Raw genomic sequence first — 19,864 nt, forward strand, 5'->3', positions numbered from 1 at the left:
AAATTAAATAATTATATATTTATTTTTTATATTTTTGTACCAATTATTTTGGATCTTCCATTTTGAATCAAATTAATGAAGAGTGAACTTGGCCATTGATTTTTTTATCGTTGGAAGCCCAGAAGTGGTTCTACACACGCGGAGACTATATGTTTGCCACCACTTTCGTGTGTGTCTAGCGCGTCTCTCAATTTCAGCTCGTTTGTTTGTATTTTAGCGTGAGTATGACTTGTTTTCAACGATTGATGCGTGAAGTTGGGATCAGCATAATCTCAGTGGACGATGGGGTCCACCTCCTCTCCCACCGAAGCCATCTTGACTTTCATTCTACAAAGCTTAGCCATTTTGACTAAGCAAATGACTCAGGGATCATTTTGACTACAGTTTCTATTGGGTTTGAGATGCTGCATTTGGATTGGGAAAGCTAAAATGGCTTTTGACACCAGGGTTGGAGTTGCCTTAACCACCACAGGTGGTCGAGTGGGTAAGAGACTCCAAGTGTGTAACTCCCAACATTTAGGTTATTCTCACCGACGCTGATTGGAGTTTTAAATCCAATCTATTTTTAGTGGCAGGGAGGAGGAAGTGTTTTGACATAACCTCCAGCCCTCCACGTAGATGGATTAGTCTTTGGGTCTAAGAAATCTTTAAGAATATAGTATAATCTCCATAAAAATAAATAAATAAAAAACTCGGTGCTTTGATAACGAAAAAAAATCTAATCTTTTTAAAAAGCGAAACGCCACCGTTGCAGTGGGGGAGGTATGCCAACGACGTCGTTTGCTTCTAGGGCTCTGCAAATTTGTAAAAATCTGATCCCAAATCGGAATAAAAGAGGAAAAATGAAGAGGAAGATAGAAGAGACGGACATGGAAATCGTCTGGCAATCGCCGGCGAACCCTCCGGAACGGAAAGATTACATCTTTCGCAACGGTAACTTCTAATTTCTCCCAAATTTGTTCAATTAGGGCCAGTAACAAAAGTAGTAAACTTTTTGGCGGGAATTTTTTGCAGGGAGGCGCCATGTGAGACCCTACTACTTTGAGTTCATTGCTCATGTAAGCTGATTTCTTTCATTGGTAAATTTGATTAGTTCAGTGTAGTTAACAATTAAAAACCCTAATTGCTTGCTTGCTGGGTTTTAGGTTAAGAACCGGTGGGCGGGGAAGACCATCGTTGACTTGTTCACTGACGAGTTCAAAGGCCGGAATCGTGACTACTATGTAGGAGTTGATGCTCTTGTTTTAGTTTCTGTACACTTTAATTTTGTGTCTATGATAAGTTTGAGGTTCTGTAACTTCTGATTATAATGTCATTGTTGTGCATTGTAGATTAGTGCAGTTAAATGTGGGAGGATACAAGTTGATGGGCAACTTGTGCCGGTTTCCTTCATAGTTAAACCGTCGCAAAAGATAAGCCACTTCCTGCACAGGTAGCTTTTGCTGGTTACGGTTTTTCATTACTGTGCAAGTCATTGAAAACTGTGAAGTTGTCTGGCTGTGAATTGATGTAGAAGTGTTTGTAGGCATGAACCGCCCGTGATGACTTGGGATGTGAAAATTCTTGAAACAGAACCCGATGTGGTCACCATTTGTAAACCTGCATCTGTTCCAGTGAGTACAACTCATGACATAGTGTACCTTCATGGGGAGGAAGCATTTTCATTGCCTCCCATAACCTGATTCAATTTCTTATACCTGTTTGTTTCTGGTATTATATAGGTGCATCCATGTGGTCAGTATCGTAAGAACACTGTTGTTGGCATCCTACAGGCAGAGCATGGCTTGGCACCTCTATTTCGTATCCAAAATTTAAGACATAATACTTCTGGAAGCTTTTTTTTTTTTTTTTTTTTGAGATTTCAGTTACTGTTGTTTAGAGTTAATGTTCCTTCATGTTGATTTAGTTGCTTTGCAAGAAAGCTTATTACTTCAATATCATTTCCTTACATGATCATGATAGCAATTTATCGACTATATCTTCTTGTCTCAGGACTCATTGTATAATAATTTTTTCCACCGGAGTTCTGTTACATTTTTGTTTAAAGTTTAATGTTCTCCATTTATATTTAATCTATTTGCAATAAAGTTTATCGCTTCATTATCCTCTCCTTGACATGATCTCACTAGCGATTCATCGACTAGATCGTCTGGTCTCAGGACTCCTTATCTTGGCTAGAAGCGCAGCACAAGCTGACATTTTCAGGCAACAGGTAGGCCTTATTCTACACTAGCGATCGTGAAACTCAAGTAAACAATACCCTAGTTAAATTTTCCAACATTTTAAATCTAAGATTAGATCAGATCAAACAATACATTAATTTCCCTGAAACTTTAAGTCAATATGTTTGGTATGAAATGCTATTGCCTTATGGCAATAGAAGTTAAGGTGAGATGTTTCTGTCACTTTATAATGGCTATGGACCTGGAGCTGCATGCATTACCAGGATTTCATCGTATCCATGCAGGGTTACTCTTGTGTAATTGGCTCTGTTGCATGCTAGATATGAAGTTACCTACAAATTTAGTTGGCATTACATATCAGGACTATTTATGAAGTATAATCACCTTTCTGATTATATGAAGTTTACTGATGTTCGTGACTTGTTCAGGACTTTCCAATAAATGGTATTTGTGCATTCACAGTCACTACTGTCAAGAAAATAGATTAGCTTGTCAAACGTTTAATATGTGGATGATACAAGAGTTCTGCTTTACATGTTTTGTGGATAAGAGATGTTTTTGTCTTCACCCTCTAAAGTAAAATGTAATTCCTGCAGATTGAGGGAGGGATGGTTCATAAACAGTACATTGCAAGAGTCATTGGAGAGTTTCCTGAGGAGGAGGTTGGCATTTGTTAAAGCTGGATGTTAAAAATGCTGTTCTTCATCTTATGTTGACAGATTGTTTCTTTCTTTTTCCTCTCTCCTAGCAAGTTGTAGATGCTAACATAAATCATAATGCTCGAGAAGGAAGGAGCTCTGCCGAGGTGGGTCATCTATTGCATGATACCACTAGTTGCTGCTCAAATCATGACTTGTGGGTCATCACCCATTGTTAACTGGTCCTATTTTGAATCATATATCAAAAATTATGATGTTCCAATACTGAATGATAACCTTCATATGTTTATGCAGGTCGGTGATTCTTGTGGTGATGCTCCCACAAAGGGGAAGACTGCTTGTACAAAGTTTACTAGAATCAGTACGAATGGAATTCAGAGCATTGTCTTGTGTGAACCAGTCACTGGCCGCACTCATCAAGTAATCAAATTAACTAATTAACCAGTTTCTTTTGAAACATAATATTTTCTCCCTTTGTAATCTCTCTTGTAAGCATACAAAATGCGTCATTTGTTTTTCTTGTTGGTTGCCTTGGTAGCTTTAGATTTGCAACTACTTTATTGAACCTTTTTCTATGCTTCCTTTGTTCGTGATTCTGCTTTTCACTTTGTTCTCTGAATCTTCTATACCTTCTAAGAACCTAGCTGTGCAATTTTTAAGATTTCAATAGCTAGAATATGTTCTCATACTGTCTTTCCTTTGGTGAAACTAGTATGCTGACAAACATTAATCATCTCTCATTCCATGATGTAGATACGCGTCCATTTGCAACATGCAGGCCATCCAATAGCGAATGACATGCTTTACCTGTCCAAACATGTAAGTGATCGTTCAGCTGAAGGAATGGGTGCTGATAGAGCTGCTGCTAATCCAGACCACTCTCCAGCTTCTGGTGTTGGCGAAAATAAATCCACTTCGCATGAAGATTCTGGTGAGGACTTCAGCATTGATCCAATGTGTACAAATTGTCCAAGTTTAGCTCCAAAAGGGTAAGATCTTTCCTTTTCAGGCTAGTCTGCATGATTAGTCTTTTATGTGTATGCTTCGTTGGTTATATACTTTAATATCGACTGATTACAACTTCCCCTATTAATGTCAATTGCAGATACGATTATCATGAAGAGGCCTTGTGGCTACACTGTTTTAGATATTCTGGACCCGGATGGGTTTATGAATGCCCACATCCGGATTGGGCATCACTTAGCTAGTTATTCTTGTTTCTACTTTCAAACAAATCTGTATTTTTTTTAATTAATACTGAGATCCTTTAGAGAAGATCTTTACGGTCAGTTCCCAGAAATATTGTGAAACCATAGTGCAATGCAGTTCAGTCTTACTCTCACGGACTTATGAGCGGTCCATTATCCGTGGCTTTAGTATTTCAATATCCTGCAATTCTATTAAGTTAGACATGAATAATCTGTGCCAAAAAGCACAGGAGAGGGTGAGCATTTATAATCAAAGCCTCGCATAAAAAAAGGTAAAATGATGTATCCTTAACGAAGATAAATTTTGTCGCTATAAAATAATAATAATAAAAAATTAAAATGAACATACCTATACTAACGAATAATCGTGGCTAGAAGCCTTCCACACAAAAATTAAATACAAAGAGATGCACATATCTACATTTACATTGGTAAAGGCCTCTTATAAAAGGGTGGTTCTAGTTGGACCTCCAAATTTGATATTTGGACCTCTCTTACTTATTGAACATCCAATACACTTTTTTGAATACTTAAAATGCTAAGTACACCTCTTTAATTTTACCTAAACACCCTTGAATAATTATATATGTATATTCAACAATTTGTTGTTGTTGTTTTTTTTTTTTTAATCTCCATCAATTCAACAGTCTTGTTTGGAGTAACTATTCATCGTCGCCATGGAGAAATAGTCCAGAACGTTTATGGAGCCGGAAGGTAGTCCTAGTCGGATGAAGATGAAAGTGAAATATTTAAGAGTCCCGTTTCCACAAGATACGAAAGGCTTGTATATTAGAGTAGTACGCCCTTATATTTTGTTCCAATCTTTCCTGGCCATTAATTGGAATTTAAAAGCTTAGAGAGCTAGGTAGAAAAAGAATGAAATTATATAGTTAACTTGAATTATGATAGGGAGAGAATGAAAGGACCTGGAAGACAAGGATTAGTGTCTTCAAATAGGGGTGCAAACGGCAAATCTAACATCGATGATCTCTTCTCTCAATTTGCTGCACATGCACGCCATATATAAACTTTTTCTTTCACACTTCCACAGATCGATTGTGCAGGTTTATATACCTGGAATCCCTTCTGCCCAGGCATAAATAATAGCTTTTTCTTTCACTTTGAATATATATGTACGTAATTAGGTCTAGGGGTTTAGAAACGATATTAAATTGAAATTTCTATGAAAGTATCATTCTGCATCCAAACATGAGAGATTGAAGGGAGAAAATGCTATGAAAGTATAAAGAAAAATTGGCTACGATTTATCGTGAAGGTAAAAAGAGTTTTTTTTTTTTCAAAACTCTTTGTCCTTATTTGTCTTTTCATCTGAGCTAGCAAAGTTTATTAACAATTGAAAAAAGATGGAGGTCCAAATATCAAATTTGGAGGTCCAACTAGAATCACCCCTTATAAAATGATAGCAACATATCCTTAAACACTTATAGGTAAACGAGATGTCTCGACTCTCCCCAAACCCTAGCTCCGTATTCCAGCTATGGCGGCCGTCAATGGTCTCCCTCCTAAGCCATCTGCAAATGGCCCAAACGCGCCAATCTTTTACAGCGACCAATCGATTGGGAGCGTCTTGCCCCAAAACTTTCATAACCAGGTTTTCTCAACTATGGATGATAAAGTAATATGGGGTTCACATCCAAAACCAATTGGCAATGGATGAAGTGGCCCAAACTCTTATAAACCCATAGGCAATGTCCCATTTTTCCCATGTGGGTTGTATATATTCTCAACACGCTCCGACACGTGTGGCAAATTTTCAAGCCATACACGTGGACAACTTTGGGTGACGTGGAACTCTTGTGGCCGTGAGGCATGCACACATGAGTAACCCGCGTAACCCGCTTTGATACCATGATAAAGTAATATGGGGTTCACATCCAAAACCAATTGGCAATGGATGAAGTGGCCTAAACTCTTATAAACTCATTGGCAATGTCTTACTTTTCCCATGTGGGATATATATATTCTCAATAATGGGAACCTGGTGAAAATGGGGCTAATTACCGGGAGGATCTGATTGAGATCGGAGGTAGGCAGACTTGGAGTGAGGAGGGGGCGACTCAAGCCTCAGGACGGTCACAACGTTGTCTCGATGTCTCAATGGCCCGGGCATGGAGGCCTGGCCGAAATTGGGCGGGCTGATTTGAAGGCCGAGCCTCCAATGCTTGGATGGAAAGTGATAACCGAACCTGTTTGGGGGTAGATGGTTGTGGTCCAGGATGCTGGCTGGGCGACGTGGAAGAATCGATCTAGGCGGTCGAGGGAGTCCAGGGCCCAACGCGGAGTGGATCTGGTGATTCGACTTGTAAGGTTGGAGCTCCGACCTGAGGGTAGTGTGAATGGTGGAGCAGCGGCCTTGGGGCTAGTTACCGGTGATGCAGAGGCGGGACAAGTGCGCCGGTCGGTGATCTCGATTGCAGCAGTGGTGGTCCAGGAAGCAGCAGCAATCGCGGTCGACGATGAAGAGCTGCCCTCTCTTGGATGGGGGTCCAAATCATTTTGGAGGCCCAATGGAAGACGGAGGCCCAAACTAGCTTGGGTGCACAAATCAGTTTTTTGCCCGTTTGGTCTTGGACAGTTATGGGCCTGGGCCCTAGGAGGCTACCTATGGCAGTAGCTGCTATGTGGGCTACTGTGGGGTCCTCACACTTCGGGTTTTGCATTTAGGATCCAGGCGATTTTGGTCCCATCAAATTGATATTTCTGTTTAGTCTTCCGGCCTACATAATGAATATTTATTCCACACATCTAGGTAATGAGAGTTTTCTGGCGCACCGCAATTGAGCGCATTGGCAAAAGAAACTTTCGTACACTATTATCTTTTGTTTAGAATACACTTTGTTCTGCTAGTCTTCTGAATAAAGGAGCGGAATTGTTTCAAATGTAATGGTACCTAATTACCCCACTATGGGCTTGTATTTGTGCCATTCTCGCCTGAGTATGCTTAGAAATGAAATTTACTTCTTCAAAAAAAAAAAAAAAACAAATAAAATGATTCCTTTTTCTGTAGCAAAAAATAAAATAAAATAAAATCCATAAAAATATAAAATGATGCACTTTCCCTCATGACTCCTTCACCTAAAAAGGAAAAATTAAAAAGCCACACTTTTACCGATGAATATTCAACCACATAAAAAATGAAGTAAAAGAAGACACATTTATGCCGATGATCTTTTCATTGGAAAAGACCTCCCTTGCACACTTTGCTGATGAAAGGTTTGGTTCAAGAAATTTCTTTTTTAGTTTGATAAAAAGCAATTTTTTTTTCGTAGAAACGATAATATTTATCCCCACTCATCCTATAATGTCAATGAAATTTGAGCCTGTAATTTCTACGGTGCTGATTATTCTAAATAACCAACAAACATGCCACAACTCACCCAAAACGTCGGTGACAGTGTCGGCATGGTGGCCGGTGAATGGGCCGAGGCTGGATGGATGACTTCGTTTGGGTGGCCCGGCATTAGTATCTCCGGTGGAGGGGTGGTTGGCTTGGCTGTTTCTTGAGGTGCAGCTAGAGTTTTCCCTAGATGGGCTTATTGGGCTAATATTTGGGTCTGAAGTGTTGCTTTTAATTTTGGGCTCGATTTGCTTGGGTTCAGAAGCCCCATTGAGTCCTCTCTTTTTCATTATTCTGTTGTGGATAGTTCTTTCCCTAAGGGAAAGGCGACTCTAATTGTTCATTCTGGCTTTCTTTGGTCTATGTTAGTAGAAGCTCATGTAGGAGTCTTGTAGAAGTACTTGATTTCATCGCACCACAATGGCGTGCTCATCATTTTTTTTAAATAAAAAAAAACCCCCACCCCATTCCCACCCTTGATGGGGCTCGAACTCCTGACCTTTTATATATGAGACCAAAGCCTTACCACCCCACCAAACACACACACCCTTATATTTTAACGAAAAAGAGGGGTGCAACACGAGGACTTCCCAGGAGGTCACCCATCCTAGTACTGCTCTCGCCCAAGCAAGCTTAACTTCAGAGTTCTAATGGGATCCGGTGCATTATTGCTGGTATGATCGCACCCAGCATTCCTTTGCCAACGCTGGCACCGCGCAGGGAGACATGGCGTGCTCATCATTAATTTAGATTGCCTGCAGGGCGAGGAGATTTTGTTAACATAGGCTACTCAGTGCTATCAATGTCTATACAGTAATATAGAGTAGTTTTCTTTATACTATTCTAACTCATGAACCAGGGTCATATTAATGATATGAACTCTTTATTTCAAAAAAAAAAGGCCACAGCTCACCCACAAGTTTGATAAAAACACAATTAATTAGCAATTGCTCTTCTTTGGATCCCTAATTTGGCATTGAAAGCTGAACTTTTGTAATGAAAACAAAACGAGCAAACTAATATATATGCACGCCTCCATGATTATGATTAATTACTACTTGAGAATGATTGTGGTGCAATCTGAATCAGAATAAGTTGATGATGAGAACTGAATTCCCCTAATTTGTTAAAAAAAAAAGGAGATTAATCATGGAATCGTAACTACCAATTTATCAAAGAAGAAGCAAGCAATAAAAAGTGGAATCCACGTGATCTAATAAGCATGAAAAAGTAGAACATATATATTTTGGATAATGATCGTCCTAACTTGAGCAATCCTTAACTTGTGGGTCGATGTGACCTTAATCCTTATGTGTCCTTGTAATCAAACCCGTAAAAAGTAAATGTATCATATCATAATATTATTAGATTTGAGATAGTATGGACTATCAACCATTTAGATTAGCTTGGTGTAATTTTTCGAGTCATTCAACACTAGCAAGATAGCTGTAGAGATTCTCCACTACCTGGATTCAGTACGACTAATTTTTGTTTGAATTTTGGTGCAATATGCAGGATCTTAAAATCAACCCTTCACATAAATTTTCTATTTGAAAAAGAATTTATTTCTCAGTTTCTATGATATAGGATGGTTTTTAACCAGTCAATCGTAAACCTAGCTAGTGTGGTATTTGTATTTTGTTCAAATTGGATGTTTGGATGCTAAATATTCAGCTAGCATAGATGATACTATATTAATGTGTTTAACTAGCTAGTTGGATTGCTCAATAATATATAGTTTGATTAGTTCTACAGTCAGTTGTCTAAGAGCAAGTCCACCGGTCTTGCTTTGCCCGGGCAAAAGGGGAGAATGATGATGTGGTGACCAGGCAAACATCAAAACTTGCTTCCACCGGTGTAGTTTTGCCTAGCCAAGGTTTGGCTTTCCTTGACCGAGGGCAAGAAAAAAGGCAAAGCCCTGACTAAAACTATGACCAGTCGAAGGAGATGCCAGCTCGACCCAAAGTCGGACGTGGCCGACGTCAGCGATAGAGAGACGCGGAGGAGAGGACGCGTGGAAGCCGTTGGGTGAACAGGGGAGGTGTTTGTTGCCGGAGGACGATTTGCTCCGCCTGGGGTTGCTTCGATCTTGACCTGGGGGCAACGTCTGGGCGGGCTGACGCCAAGGAGCGGCTGGGCTAGGTGAGGCGACCTCGGAGGGGGCTGGGTCCTTGCCCGGAGGACGCCGGAGGACGAAGAACAATCCGGGTCGGGTCGGACGAAAAACAACGGGTCTGGTGCAGCTGCGAGAGAGAGAACCGGAGGGGGGGAAAAATGAAAAAATGAAAAATTTTCGTCCTTTGAAATAAAGTAGAATTTTTTTTTTGTTTGCTATCTATAGAAAATTTACAGATTTCAAAAATTCATAATAAATTCATACGAACTCTGAATATTGCGTTCCATGTATGCACGAGATCGTATCGACGATCTCTATAACTTTCATGAAGGAAGTTTTCCCAAATTATGTATGTGTAAAAAGTCGATTTTCGAGACCCCCCTAAAATTATATAATAATGAACAGTGTTGACAGGGCAAGAAAAACAACGGGTGTAAACCCATGTCCAGTGGCAGTGAATAGTATCTTGACTGGTCGAATTCTTGACTTCTCGACTTTGCCTTTTCTTGACTACGGGTGAACTTGCTCTAATAAGGTATCAGAATCTTGATTGTGGAAAGTCATTGGGACAGAAGTCTTCATCGATCCAATTCCCTTCTCAGGACTTTGTTGATTTGCAAGGTGAGCGTGAAGCTGCACCACCACCTGTATGTTTCTCTCTATCACATTCAGTCATTCACTCCATCTAGAAGAGAGTTTCTAAAGAAGCTGGCTTTCTTCAGATTGGCAAAAATTAAGTCTCAAATGTGAATAAGACTTGAAAGAAAAAAATTCTCAGTGCAATTTTTAGTTTATGTTGCATTCAAACCTGCCCTTTTCTAGTTACTGTCTTTTTCATATGCTAGCTCGCATTGTCATGTAATAGTGAAAGTTACACACTAAATAACAAACGAGCTATACGATCCACAACTTTCTTTTCCCCAAACTTACTCTTATAGTCTCTACTTTGCAACTTGTTGGAAAGACCACATGATCAGATACCAGCAAAATTAAGCTATATATATATATATATGTATGTATGACTTTTATGTTAAAGCCATGCCAAATTAAGTTTTATCTTGCTGTATAAGTTTTCTCAGCTTAATTGTTTTGGTTTTTCTGGCATATCTCAACTTTAATTTAAATGATCCCCAAAGATTAACATAAAGGGAGTCATAAAAAATAGAAAATATAGCATTTACTTAACTAATTAATTTTCTTGCCATTGAAACTTAACTAATAGCTTAATTAGTACACAAAAATTAAATATACTTCAGTTCAGCTCTAAGCTGGAGAGAGATACCCTTGCTTTAAAGGGACAGACATTGAAAGAGACTCAGACCATTAGAGGGACATATAGTACAAGACACTTCCCATGACATTAGTACCCCTAATTGACAACTAAACCCTACTTTAACACCCAATTAACCTTTAGACAAGGGTACAGATAATAGCTCTAGGAACATGGGGCATGCATGTCAATTCCTTCATTAAATTGTTATTATAAACTAAACTTTAGTGGAGGCATCATCCATGTCTTCCTTGGTTTCTTCGGTCTTGAATTCCTTGATAATATTATTTGGGTCAAGTACTACTTCAATGAGGTCAATGTCATTTGGCTGAAGAACCACTGGTGTCAGGTCTGGACACACCAAGGTGCTGATCTTCATCACCTCAATAATATGGTCTGATAGCTCCTGAACCTTGCTTGGCTCCTCCAGAAGTACTTTCTTGGCATTCTTGTACACTACGTATAGCACCATTTGCACAATCCCAAAGATGACCCCCAGTATGTTTGGAAACTGCATAGATAAATATTTATCTAATATTATTAAACATAGATCCAGCATAAAGAAAAAGAGAACAAAAAAGATTATGTATAAGATACTAATATATGCCTGATTTAAATACTTACAGCTATGTTGTAGTCCTTGAGCAGAAAACCATAGAAGAACCACATGACTGCACCCAATGTCAGGAAAAATGAAAGAGGAAATGGCATGAACTCAACACTCTTGGTCCGTATCACTTTTTTCTGCAGTTTTAATCATGACTAACAAGTTAATTAACCGAAATATATAAAGAAGCTAGAACACCAATATATAGTTGATGTAGCTAGCTAACTAGGTTTAGCATTTGTCTAACTAGGTGCTTACCAAGATGCATAGAGGTGCAGCAAACACGGTTAGATTGAAGACAAGACAGATCCAGCCCACAACCTTGAGACGCTTTTCACCTTTCGCAAGGAAGTGAGTAAGCACAAGCATCAAGCCATATCCGAACACGTTGAGCAACAGCAGAAGTTTCACAGTTGAGATCTGCAAGTTTTAGAAAATTTGAATCAGATAACGTGACAAGATTAATAAAATGGTCGAGAACGTTTGGTTAATATATTTTGATAATCGAATACGTACCCTGGCCATCTTGGGGGCATAAAAAAGGAAAATGGCAAGGTAAGCAGTCTCAATGACGCAGCCAACAGAGTTGATAGTGATGAGAAATGTGGCGTCTTGTTTAAGCAGCGCATAGTAAATCCACAGCATGCAGCTGAAGAGTGCCACCACATATGGCAGTGCTTGAAACCCTTCAGTTGTTTTTTTCTTGTAAATTGTATAAAAGGTTGGCCTGCATGCAATAACAGAACAACGCCAATATGAATTTTTTTGACATTATTAATGATATGCAGAAAAATTAAAGGTTGTGCATGCAGAGAAGAAAAACCACTTACAGTGGAGCAAGGAAAACCATAAAGGAGATGATGTTGCCTAGAGAAAAAGAATTGAGCAAGTGCATTAGTTTCTAATGAATTAATAAGTACAAGCATGCAACTCGTGCGATATATAGTGTATAATACACAAATCTAATTTCCTAACCAGCATTGTCTTAAGGACGTACAAAAAGATAAGCATGCAGAAATAAGGAAAGAACTAATTAATGGGTGAAAAAGGGAGTGGTAGAGCTTCTATATACCTAAGAGGCCAAAAGCCAAAGTCAATGGGTGATGAATGGTCATGTCTTTAGCTTTGATCACAACAGAAACAACCCCTCTCTCACTGTAATATCTCTTGCTCTAAAGCAGTGATATTAGATAAAGTAGTAGCTAGAGAGATGCCTCTCAGTACTTCACTTGTATGCTTAGAAGCAAAGGGCTAGGGCTATATATAAGGGGTTGGGGGGAGGATGGCCACCAATCAACCTGAATCAACTTGCATGCAAGTTAAAAATGTGAAGCATTATTTGAATATGTTACTCACTTACTCCTGGGTTATTCCCTAGCTTTCCAGTTGTTCATTTGAACTTTTTGAGTTTACATAATCCATACAGCTTTTACTTGTAGCCCCCTATTGCCCTATATTTTCTCTATTTGGTCTCTTTCGCCTCAGCAAGAACCCCTTCCCACCAGTTAACCCTACTAATTGCCACTCCTAGTACTTTGACAACATTCGCGAGGTCCCACCATGCTTCCTTTCTGATGTGTCACCCACCAAGTGGTGTAAGGCTTACAACTCATAGTTCTGTTCTAGGGACTTCCTCGCTCTTTCTAGGGTCTGGCTCCTCTACTTCATCAAACACCAAAGAGCTACTGACCAATCATTTTATAAAGTTTGAATTACCTGTTAATTGGTCCAAATTTAATCAAAACATAAGATGTCGGCATTGTCGGAAAAAATGATCTACCATCCAATCCAATGTGGATTCAATTGATTTTTCTTCCGTCTTTTGGTACAAGTGAACTCAGGTCGAGAGGTCTGAATTTGATACAGCTTGTAAACTTTGTCATTGAGCTACAGTCCCGTTTAGGTCTCACCCCACAAATCAGTAAGCAAAGCATAGTCACTGAATGTGCTGCAAATTAATTAAGTGTTGTTGACCTAGGTAGTCCTGGTACATGATGGTTGATCCTGAATTCCTGATCTATCACCATCATTTTTTTAAAGCAAGGATGTAACACTGGATTCAAGTTACACTTGAAGCAACTTGCTCAGTACTTTTTAGGGTTTCAGAGGGATTTGAATCATTTCTTTCACTGAGAATCCCACTAGGTAACTTTTTGATGTGTAATCGCACTTGCTGGGCAGGGATATCCGGATCTTGGCTCTCATTTGTCATAGAAAAGTAATCAAACGGTGGATATTGAAACTCATAATCAAGATGGATCCCTTGCTGTCTTGCCGTAACAAGAAACAACTTTTCCAGTTGACCCTTATACAGTTACAGCCGCCATATATACCCAATCGCCAAAACCCTAATCCTGTATTCTATATATTCCTGTGTACCACTCCATATGGTTTTACCATTATTACCGGGTCATGTGACAGACATTCCACCGATTTCATCTTTGGTAACAGTTAAGTAAGGTAAGCTAACCTTGCTAAGCAACCCAATTAGCTCATCCAAAACTAAACATTAATCTCTGTATGGATCATAATCTATTCATTCTTCCAAGTGACAGCTTAATTCAAGTATTAACATCAAGTCCTAAAGTTAGACAAGGTAACTCACCAGTTCAAATATATAGGAAATCGAAAAAACAGTGCTGGTGCTCAATGGCGGAGCTAAGATTTTAAAATAGGGTGGACTAAAAAAAATTTAATAGAAGTTTACTAATGCTTTAAATTATTTTTTTTTCCTAAGTTTTACTAGTAACATGTTTTATTCTTTCCTTAAATTAAACCACATCATATATTAATTACATATTAAATAATCAAATAGCTAACTGATCCAAAAAAATCAACATTATAACGTTTGATAGAAATTCTATAACAAAAGTCTAAGACAAAAGAACATATCTACTCAAATTTTATCTTGTGCTCTTGAATAGAACCAAAGATCTTTAATTATTGAATTTGTATCATAATTCTCAGCCAACTCTTATTCTGACTTAATTTACCTAAAAAAAGCAAGCTTTTTATGCGAATATGGCTTTAAAAATAAAACACAACCAACCACTTCAAGCAAAGAAATAACATAGATATGACCCAAAAAAATTAACATATGGGCTAACTTTAGAAATTTGAAGTGGGCTACTTTTTAATATTTAATTTTTTTAACTAAAATTAAGCTATAAATTAATGTTTTTTCAAATTTGGGGTGGGTTGTAGCCCAGCGGAGCCCGTGTGTAGCTACGCCTTTGCTGGTGCTTATGAAGTGGTGTTAAGCATCCATGATGTAATTGATGACTAAACAGCGCTAAGCTCCTCGAGCCCTAAAAATTTCCAGCTAGCTAGCTTAATTAGACACAATAATTACGAGTCAAATTTCGAATGTAATTGAGTTTTAATAGAAAGTTGCATCGAATGCTGCAAGACCACTAGCAAAGTAGCAATCGATTTTGGTGTTTAGGTTAACAAATAATGATTTCCAAAAACTTTGGCTAGCTTCTTTAATTAGATAACACAATTTGGGTCAGGTTGTATCTAGGGGAAAAGAACTGAATGAATTTAACTATGAAAAAACTGTGTACGGTAAGACTGTTGAGAGAAATGAATCTTATGTATTATACTAATCAGAGTGCATTTTATTTTTAAAATGAAAAAGGTTTATGCTTTTCAATTCAAAAAGTTCATTAAGGTTGTCGTCAGACCAATGAATTAATTAAGATTGCCCTTTGGGACGATTCCCAAAAGGCCAAAACATTCGAAGCATTAATAAAACCAACGCAAGATCTCCACTGAATTGGGCTCTTGATTGAAGAAGTAATAAACTATAGTCAGTACGTAGTTGATTCTGCAGAACTTTGATTCTGCAGAACTATAATTATAAATTATAATTATATGTTAACAACTGGATACCATATTAACTACAGAGAGTTATATGTTATCTTAATTTCTTGCAAGGTTTTTGTGTGATTTCTTTATAAATATGTACAGAAACTGGAAGGAGAAAGAACAAAAGAATGAAAATGAAATTTGGTTAGGAAAAAAGAACCAACTTCTGCAAATGAAACTAGTAATTTTAAACTAGTAAATTTCTTCCTGTATTGTTTAATTACTTACTTTGCTGTCATGACAGTAACTATATATAATTTATAGGATTAAATTTAGTTTACCCCTCTGAGGTTTGGGGGTAATTTCATGTTAGTCTCTGTCCTTTCAATTTAATCAGTTTATCCCCCAAGCTTGTCAATTCTCCTCAACCGTATCCATTCCATCCAATTTGGACGTTAAGTCTGACTTTTGAGGGCTAAAATGGTCATTTCAAGATAAAAAAAAAGGAATTTTTTTATTTATTATTTTTTTAAAAAAAAAATTCTTCTATTTTTTATTTTTTATTTTTTCTGTTTTTTAATTTTTTTTCTTCTGTTTTTTCATTTTTGATTTTTTTGATTTTGTCTTCAACCTATACACCGCAAGTTATAATAGGTTTATAAGAACAAAAAGATACTCTAGGTGGTTGAAAGTCGCTCGTTGATCTACGATATTTGTGATATATCTCTGATAAAGTGAAGAATTTTAGGAGATATCCCCAATAAAGTGAAGAAATATATGTAAAAAATGATTTTACACTTTATCTATAAATATCTGTAAAAAATGATTTTACACAGATATTTCTTCACGATTTTACACTTTATCTGTAAATATCTGTAAAAAATAATTTTACACAAACATTTCTTCACTTTATTGGGGATATATCCGAAAATTCTTCTCTTTATCGGAAATATATCATAAATATCGTAGATCAGCGAGCGACTTTCAACCACCTAGAGTATCTTTTTGTTTTTATAAACCTATTATAACTTGTGGTGTATAGGTTGAAGACAAAATTTCTATAAAAAAATTTTTTTTTAAAAAAAAAAAAGATGGAAAAAAAATTTTAAAATGAAAAAAAAAAAACAGAAAAAAAATTTAAAAAGAAAAAAATCCTTTTTTTAAAAAAAAAAATTGTCTTGAAATGACTATTTTAGCCCTCAAAAGTCAAACTTAACGGTCCAAATTTGACGGAATAGTAGAAATTGGACACGGCTGATTGAAATTGAAAAGCTTGGGGGGTAAACTGATTAAATTGAAAGGACAGGGATTAACATGAAATTACCCCCAAACCTTAGGGGAGTAAACTGAATTTAATCCTAATTTATAATTTTCTCTAACGTATTGCAAATGAGGAATGCCATAGAACACCCAGATTTTACTTAAAACAGAAACTAATGCTACACTGCTACCTCTAAAACAAATATTGCATGCAGCTTTCGGCGTCAAAAACAAAATATTCGAACCGTAGTTATGATGGTTAATCAATTTTCGTTGAAAGCTACCCACTATATATATAGTTTGTATTTCAGAACAAGTAAAAAAAAAAAAAAAAAAGGAACACGTAAATAAATAATTAACTAGTACATGCACCTTCATTGTACTTCTGGGCTAAGTGGTATCAACTGCGTGCGCTAGCTACTTGGTACTATATTTGCACATGTTCAAGCACAAGTGCAGCACCACATGACTACGTATAAAGCAGCTGCAGCTAGCTAGAAGCAGGTCAATTCACCAGTGCTGCACTAAGTAACCTGCACAAATCCCAAACTTGTGATTGTACTAATTGCAGCATAAGTATTGATTGGGATGCCCTACACATTTAACTACTCTAATGGCTGATTTCTCTATTTCATAATTACAACACCACGCCAGCTAACTACAACTGCAAGTGCAGTTGGTTCACAAAAGAGTACTTCACCGGCGACTCATTTTTAATTGTTTTGGGTTTCCAGCTTTGGCATGGTAGAGTAACAAGTTTTAAGTTGTTGGGTATTCAACGAAGCAACGGTGACACACGTACACGTGCTCCCTCTACTTTATATTACTCCATATAATGTGTTTGGTTCAAGTAACTGATTCAAATCGATCTTATAATGTATGAAAGGGTGTGTATAGAGGATATTCTAGGTCGAGAAACACCAAAGCCTTGTGTTATCACATATTAACATGTAGTGTCGTCATTTTCTCAGTTAGTAATTGTCACTTCTTAGTTTTCACAATAATTCATTTTTAACTCTAAATTCTAAAAAAAAAACACCAAGAAAGTACTATAAATCAACGAATGGACCGCTATAAAAGACCAGTTTTTTTTAATTACAGCATCTAATGATGAAGAACTCGATCGACCCGGGTTGGCCTTTTGCTATTAAGAAATGAGAGGGGAAGAATAATCATCAATTAATCAATTAAATAGGCCAAGTACCCTAAAATTAGAAAGAAAAAAAATACAGCCTCTTATAAGCGAGCACCTTGATAAAAAAGCGTCAATTAATTGGTTTTAAATTTCAAAGGTGGTCCATTTAGGTTTGCCGTCAGTCTTCAGAGTCAAGACCAATGAATTCAAGGATGCTCTGATTCAAAAGAACTTCCCATGAATACTGGAGGAATTAACAAAACCAAATAAAACAAGACAAGAGGAAACAGATCGAAGTATCCCACTAACAAATATCTAGTCTCTTGGTGCAAGGAAATTGTTAATGGTAGCTTGGCAATTACAGGTGGCATAGAAGAATTGTGTGCATCACATTTCAATGATGCAATTTCGTTGCTCACATATATTTCGTGAAGAAAACTAGGTGGCTGATGCATTGGCCAATTTTGGCGCTTCAGGTACGGGCTTTACTTGGTTTAATTCATCTCCAAGCTTCGTTAATCAATTTTGTTTTAAGAGATAAGTTGAGTCTCCTTAGTTTTCGTTTTAGATGATTTCTTTTGTTTTGGAAAGCAGGATGTTGTCTGTCATTCCTCATCAGTAGTACTTTACTTCTGGAACGTGTAGGATATGTCATCTCCTCTTACTTGTATTTCTCTTTATTTTTAATAAATCTTTAGGTTTGAAAAAAAAAAAAAATTGTTAATGGCGATCGATCTTATGGTCATTCAATATCATTAAAACCTTATATTTTAATGATTTATTTGCATAAATTAACTTTGTTGACTCATAAAGTCTCCAAGTACCTACTGTTGTTTTATATAAAGAGAATTTTAGATGATACGATGGCACATATCAAATTGACAATGATGAACATACAACGTTTTGTTTAGACTTTTCTTTCTTCCGAATGAGATCAAATCTATTAGATTTTATGAGATCAAGGAATTATTCATACTGAAGTTAGAGCAACTCTAACAGTTTCTCCATATTTTGATTAATCTCTATTTTATGGAAAAATGAGTCTTTTTTGCTCTAATAGATTCTCTATAATGTAAATCAAATATATATCCAAGTATATGTATATGCAGATTTGTACTCAAGCTTAAGAACACAAACATACCTGGGCTTGAAGCCATTGTGGAAGATCGCAAGTTGATCTTAATGAGTTGGTGCACTTGGTTGGTTCTCCTTTGAGCTATCCTTGTTGAGAATTCTCTTATGGGCAGAGCAATGTATTCTCGAGTATTGTTGATAGCTAGAGCAGGGACCAAGTGGGTCCTTATATAGGCTAACTAGTTAGGTACCCTCCCATAAAGGTTTCCTATATCTATTAGCAATAGGAACAACATTCCTCGTTCATGTACAGAATCATATTAATCCTAATGTAATAAGGCATGGTCCTCAATGAATGATTTCCTTCAATGAACTAGGAATACAAATTGAAACGTCATTGCTAAATCCGATTGCTTGTTATGTACTTAGAGTAACAAGTTGCTGCTTCCTTCAGTTGACTTTGATAAGTCCATAAAACCTTACAGTCTCCCACTTGGACTATCAATATTCAACACAACAAGAATGTCACTGAAATCAGATATAGCAACCATGTAGTGCGCGCTGGACTAGCCATGAATTTCAATTCATTCCTCAGCTCAGTCAATCTGCAACTAACTTCAACAGATAATGAGAAATCAGATGCTTAACCAAGCACCCGCACCTCAATGCCATGAAGAAGCAATCACAGACCACAAGAGCTAATTTATGTACATGAACTGTGCTCAAGTAAAATAATATATATATATATATATATATATATATATATATATATATATATATATAAGCACAAATAAGGTCCTTTATGTAGGATTCAAAACAGAATCATGAACTTTATGAAATTTGCTTACTGTCATCAACCTGCAAGTTCATATCTTACTGATCATGCATAAAGCTGCAGAAAAACAATCTAGGTCTCGAAGGTTTTCAAGTCAAATTGATAGGAGCATATTATGCTACGTTATTATTATTTATTCCTATGCTTTTCTTTGTTAGTTTATATTATTTTTGGATAATTTATTTGTTTTTGTGTTTATTAGGTTTTCCGAAGCAAATAAGGAAAAGAAGGTGTAAAGAAGGAAATTGCGTGGAATTTTGATTCACTAAGGATTCTTGATGGAAGAAGACTTTCCCTTGAAGAAAGGAGTTGGAGATTTACAAGGAAACAAAGTGAAAGAGTCTCAAGG

General features: G+C 37.1%; 2 protein-coding genes and 1 non-coding gene across 3 annotated transcripts; 1 reads left to right on the top strand and 2 right to left on the bottom strand.

The window, feature by feature from the left end:
- The first annotated feature begins 748 nt into the window (after positions 1 to 748).
- Positions 749 to 4,206, top strand: LOC133743877 (RNA pseudouridine synthase 7). Its single transcript, XM_062171944.1, has 12 exons — positions 749 to 933; positions 1,015 to 1,058; positions 1,146 to 1,223; positions 1,332 to 1,432; positions 1,526 to 1,613; positions 1,722 to 1,800; positions 2,130 to 2,212; positions 2,780 to 2,845; positions 2,932 to 2,988; positions 3,137 to 3,262; positions 3,596 to 3,831; positions 3,948 to 4,206. The coding sequence occupies exons 1-12, from the start codon at positions 765 to 767 to the stop codon at positions 4,048 to 4,050; spliced, it is 1,230 nt and encodes a 409-aa protein (XP_062027928.1). The 5' UTR covers positions 749 to 764; the 3' UTR covers positions 4,051 to 4,206.
- Positions 4,207 to 7,977: 3,771 nt separating this feature from the next.
- LOC133707556 (5S ribosomal RNA) lies at positions 7,978 to 8,096 on the bottom strand. The gene has a single exon (XR_009845172.1). It is a non-coding gene; the product is annotated as a 5S ribosomal RNA (ribosomal RNA).
- Positions 8,097 to 10,686: 2,590 nt separating this feature from the next.
- Positions 10,687 to 12,628, bottom strand: LOC133745931 (bidirectional sugar transporter SWEET10-like). The gene is made up of 6 exons (XM_062174093.1): positions 12,474 to 12,628; positions 12,232 to 12,268; positions 11,918 to 12,128; positions 11,660 to 11,821; positions 11,419 to 11,538; positions 10,687 to 11,305 (listed from the first exon to the last, which is right to left on the bottom strand). The coding sequence occupies exons 1-6, from the start codon at positions 12,514 to 12,516 to the stop codon at positions 11,012 to 11,014; spliced, it is 867 nt and encodes a 288-aa protein (XP_062030077.1). The 5' UTR covers positions 12,517 to 12,628; the 3' UTR covers positions 10,687 to 11,011.
- Positions 12,629 to 19,864: the final 7,236 nt, after the last annotated feature.

This window comes from Rosa rugosa, chromosome 4 (genome assembly GCF_958449725.1).
Source record: "Rosa rugosa chromosome 4, drRosRugo1.1, whole genome shotgun sequence".
NCBI lineage: Eukaryota > Viridiplantae > Streptophyta > Magnoliopsida > Rosales > Rosaceae > Rosa > Rosa rugosa.

Coding starts and splice junctions, on each gene's coding strand:
- LOC133743877 (XM_062171944.1), top strand. CDS start 765: ATGCCAACGACGTCGTTTGCTTCTAGGGCTCTGCAAATTTGTAAAAAT. Junction 1,801..2,129: donor TGGCTTGGCACCTCTATTTC/GTATCCAAAATT, acceptor TGATCTCACTAG/CGATTCATCGACTAGATCGT. Junction 3,263..3,595: donor TCACTGGCCGCACTCATCAA/GTAATCAAATTA, acceptor TCCATGATGTAG/ATACGCGTCCATTTGCAACA.
- LOC133745931 (XM_062174093.1), bottom strand. CDS start 12,516: ATGACCATTCATCACCCATTGACTTTGGCTTTTGGCCTCTTAG. Junction 12,269..12,473: donor TTTGGCTTTTGGCCTCTTAG/GTATATAGAAGC, acceptor CTTTTTCTCTAG/GCAACATCATCTCCTTTATG. Junction 11,306..11,418: donor TCAAGGACTACAACATAGCT/GTAAGTATTTAA, acceptor TTATCTATGCAG/TTTCCAAACATACTGGGGGT.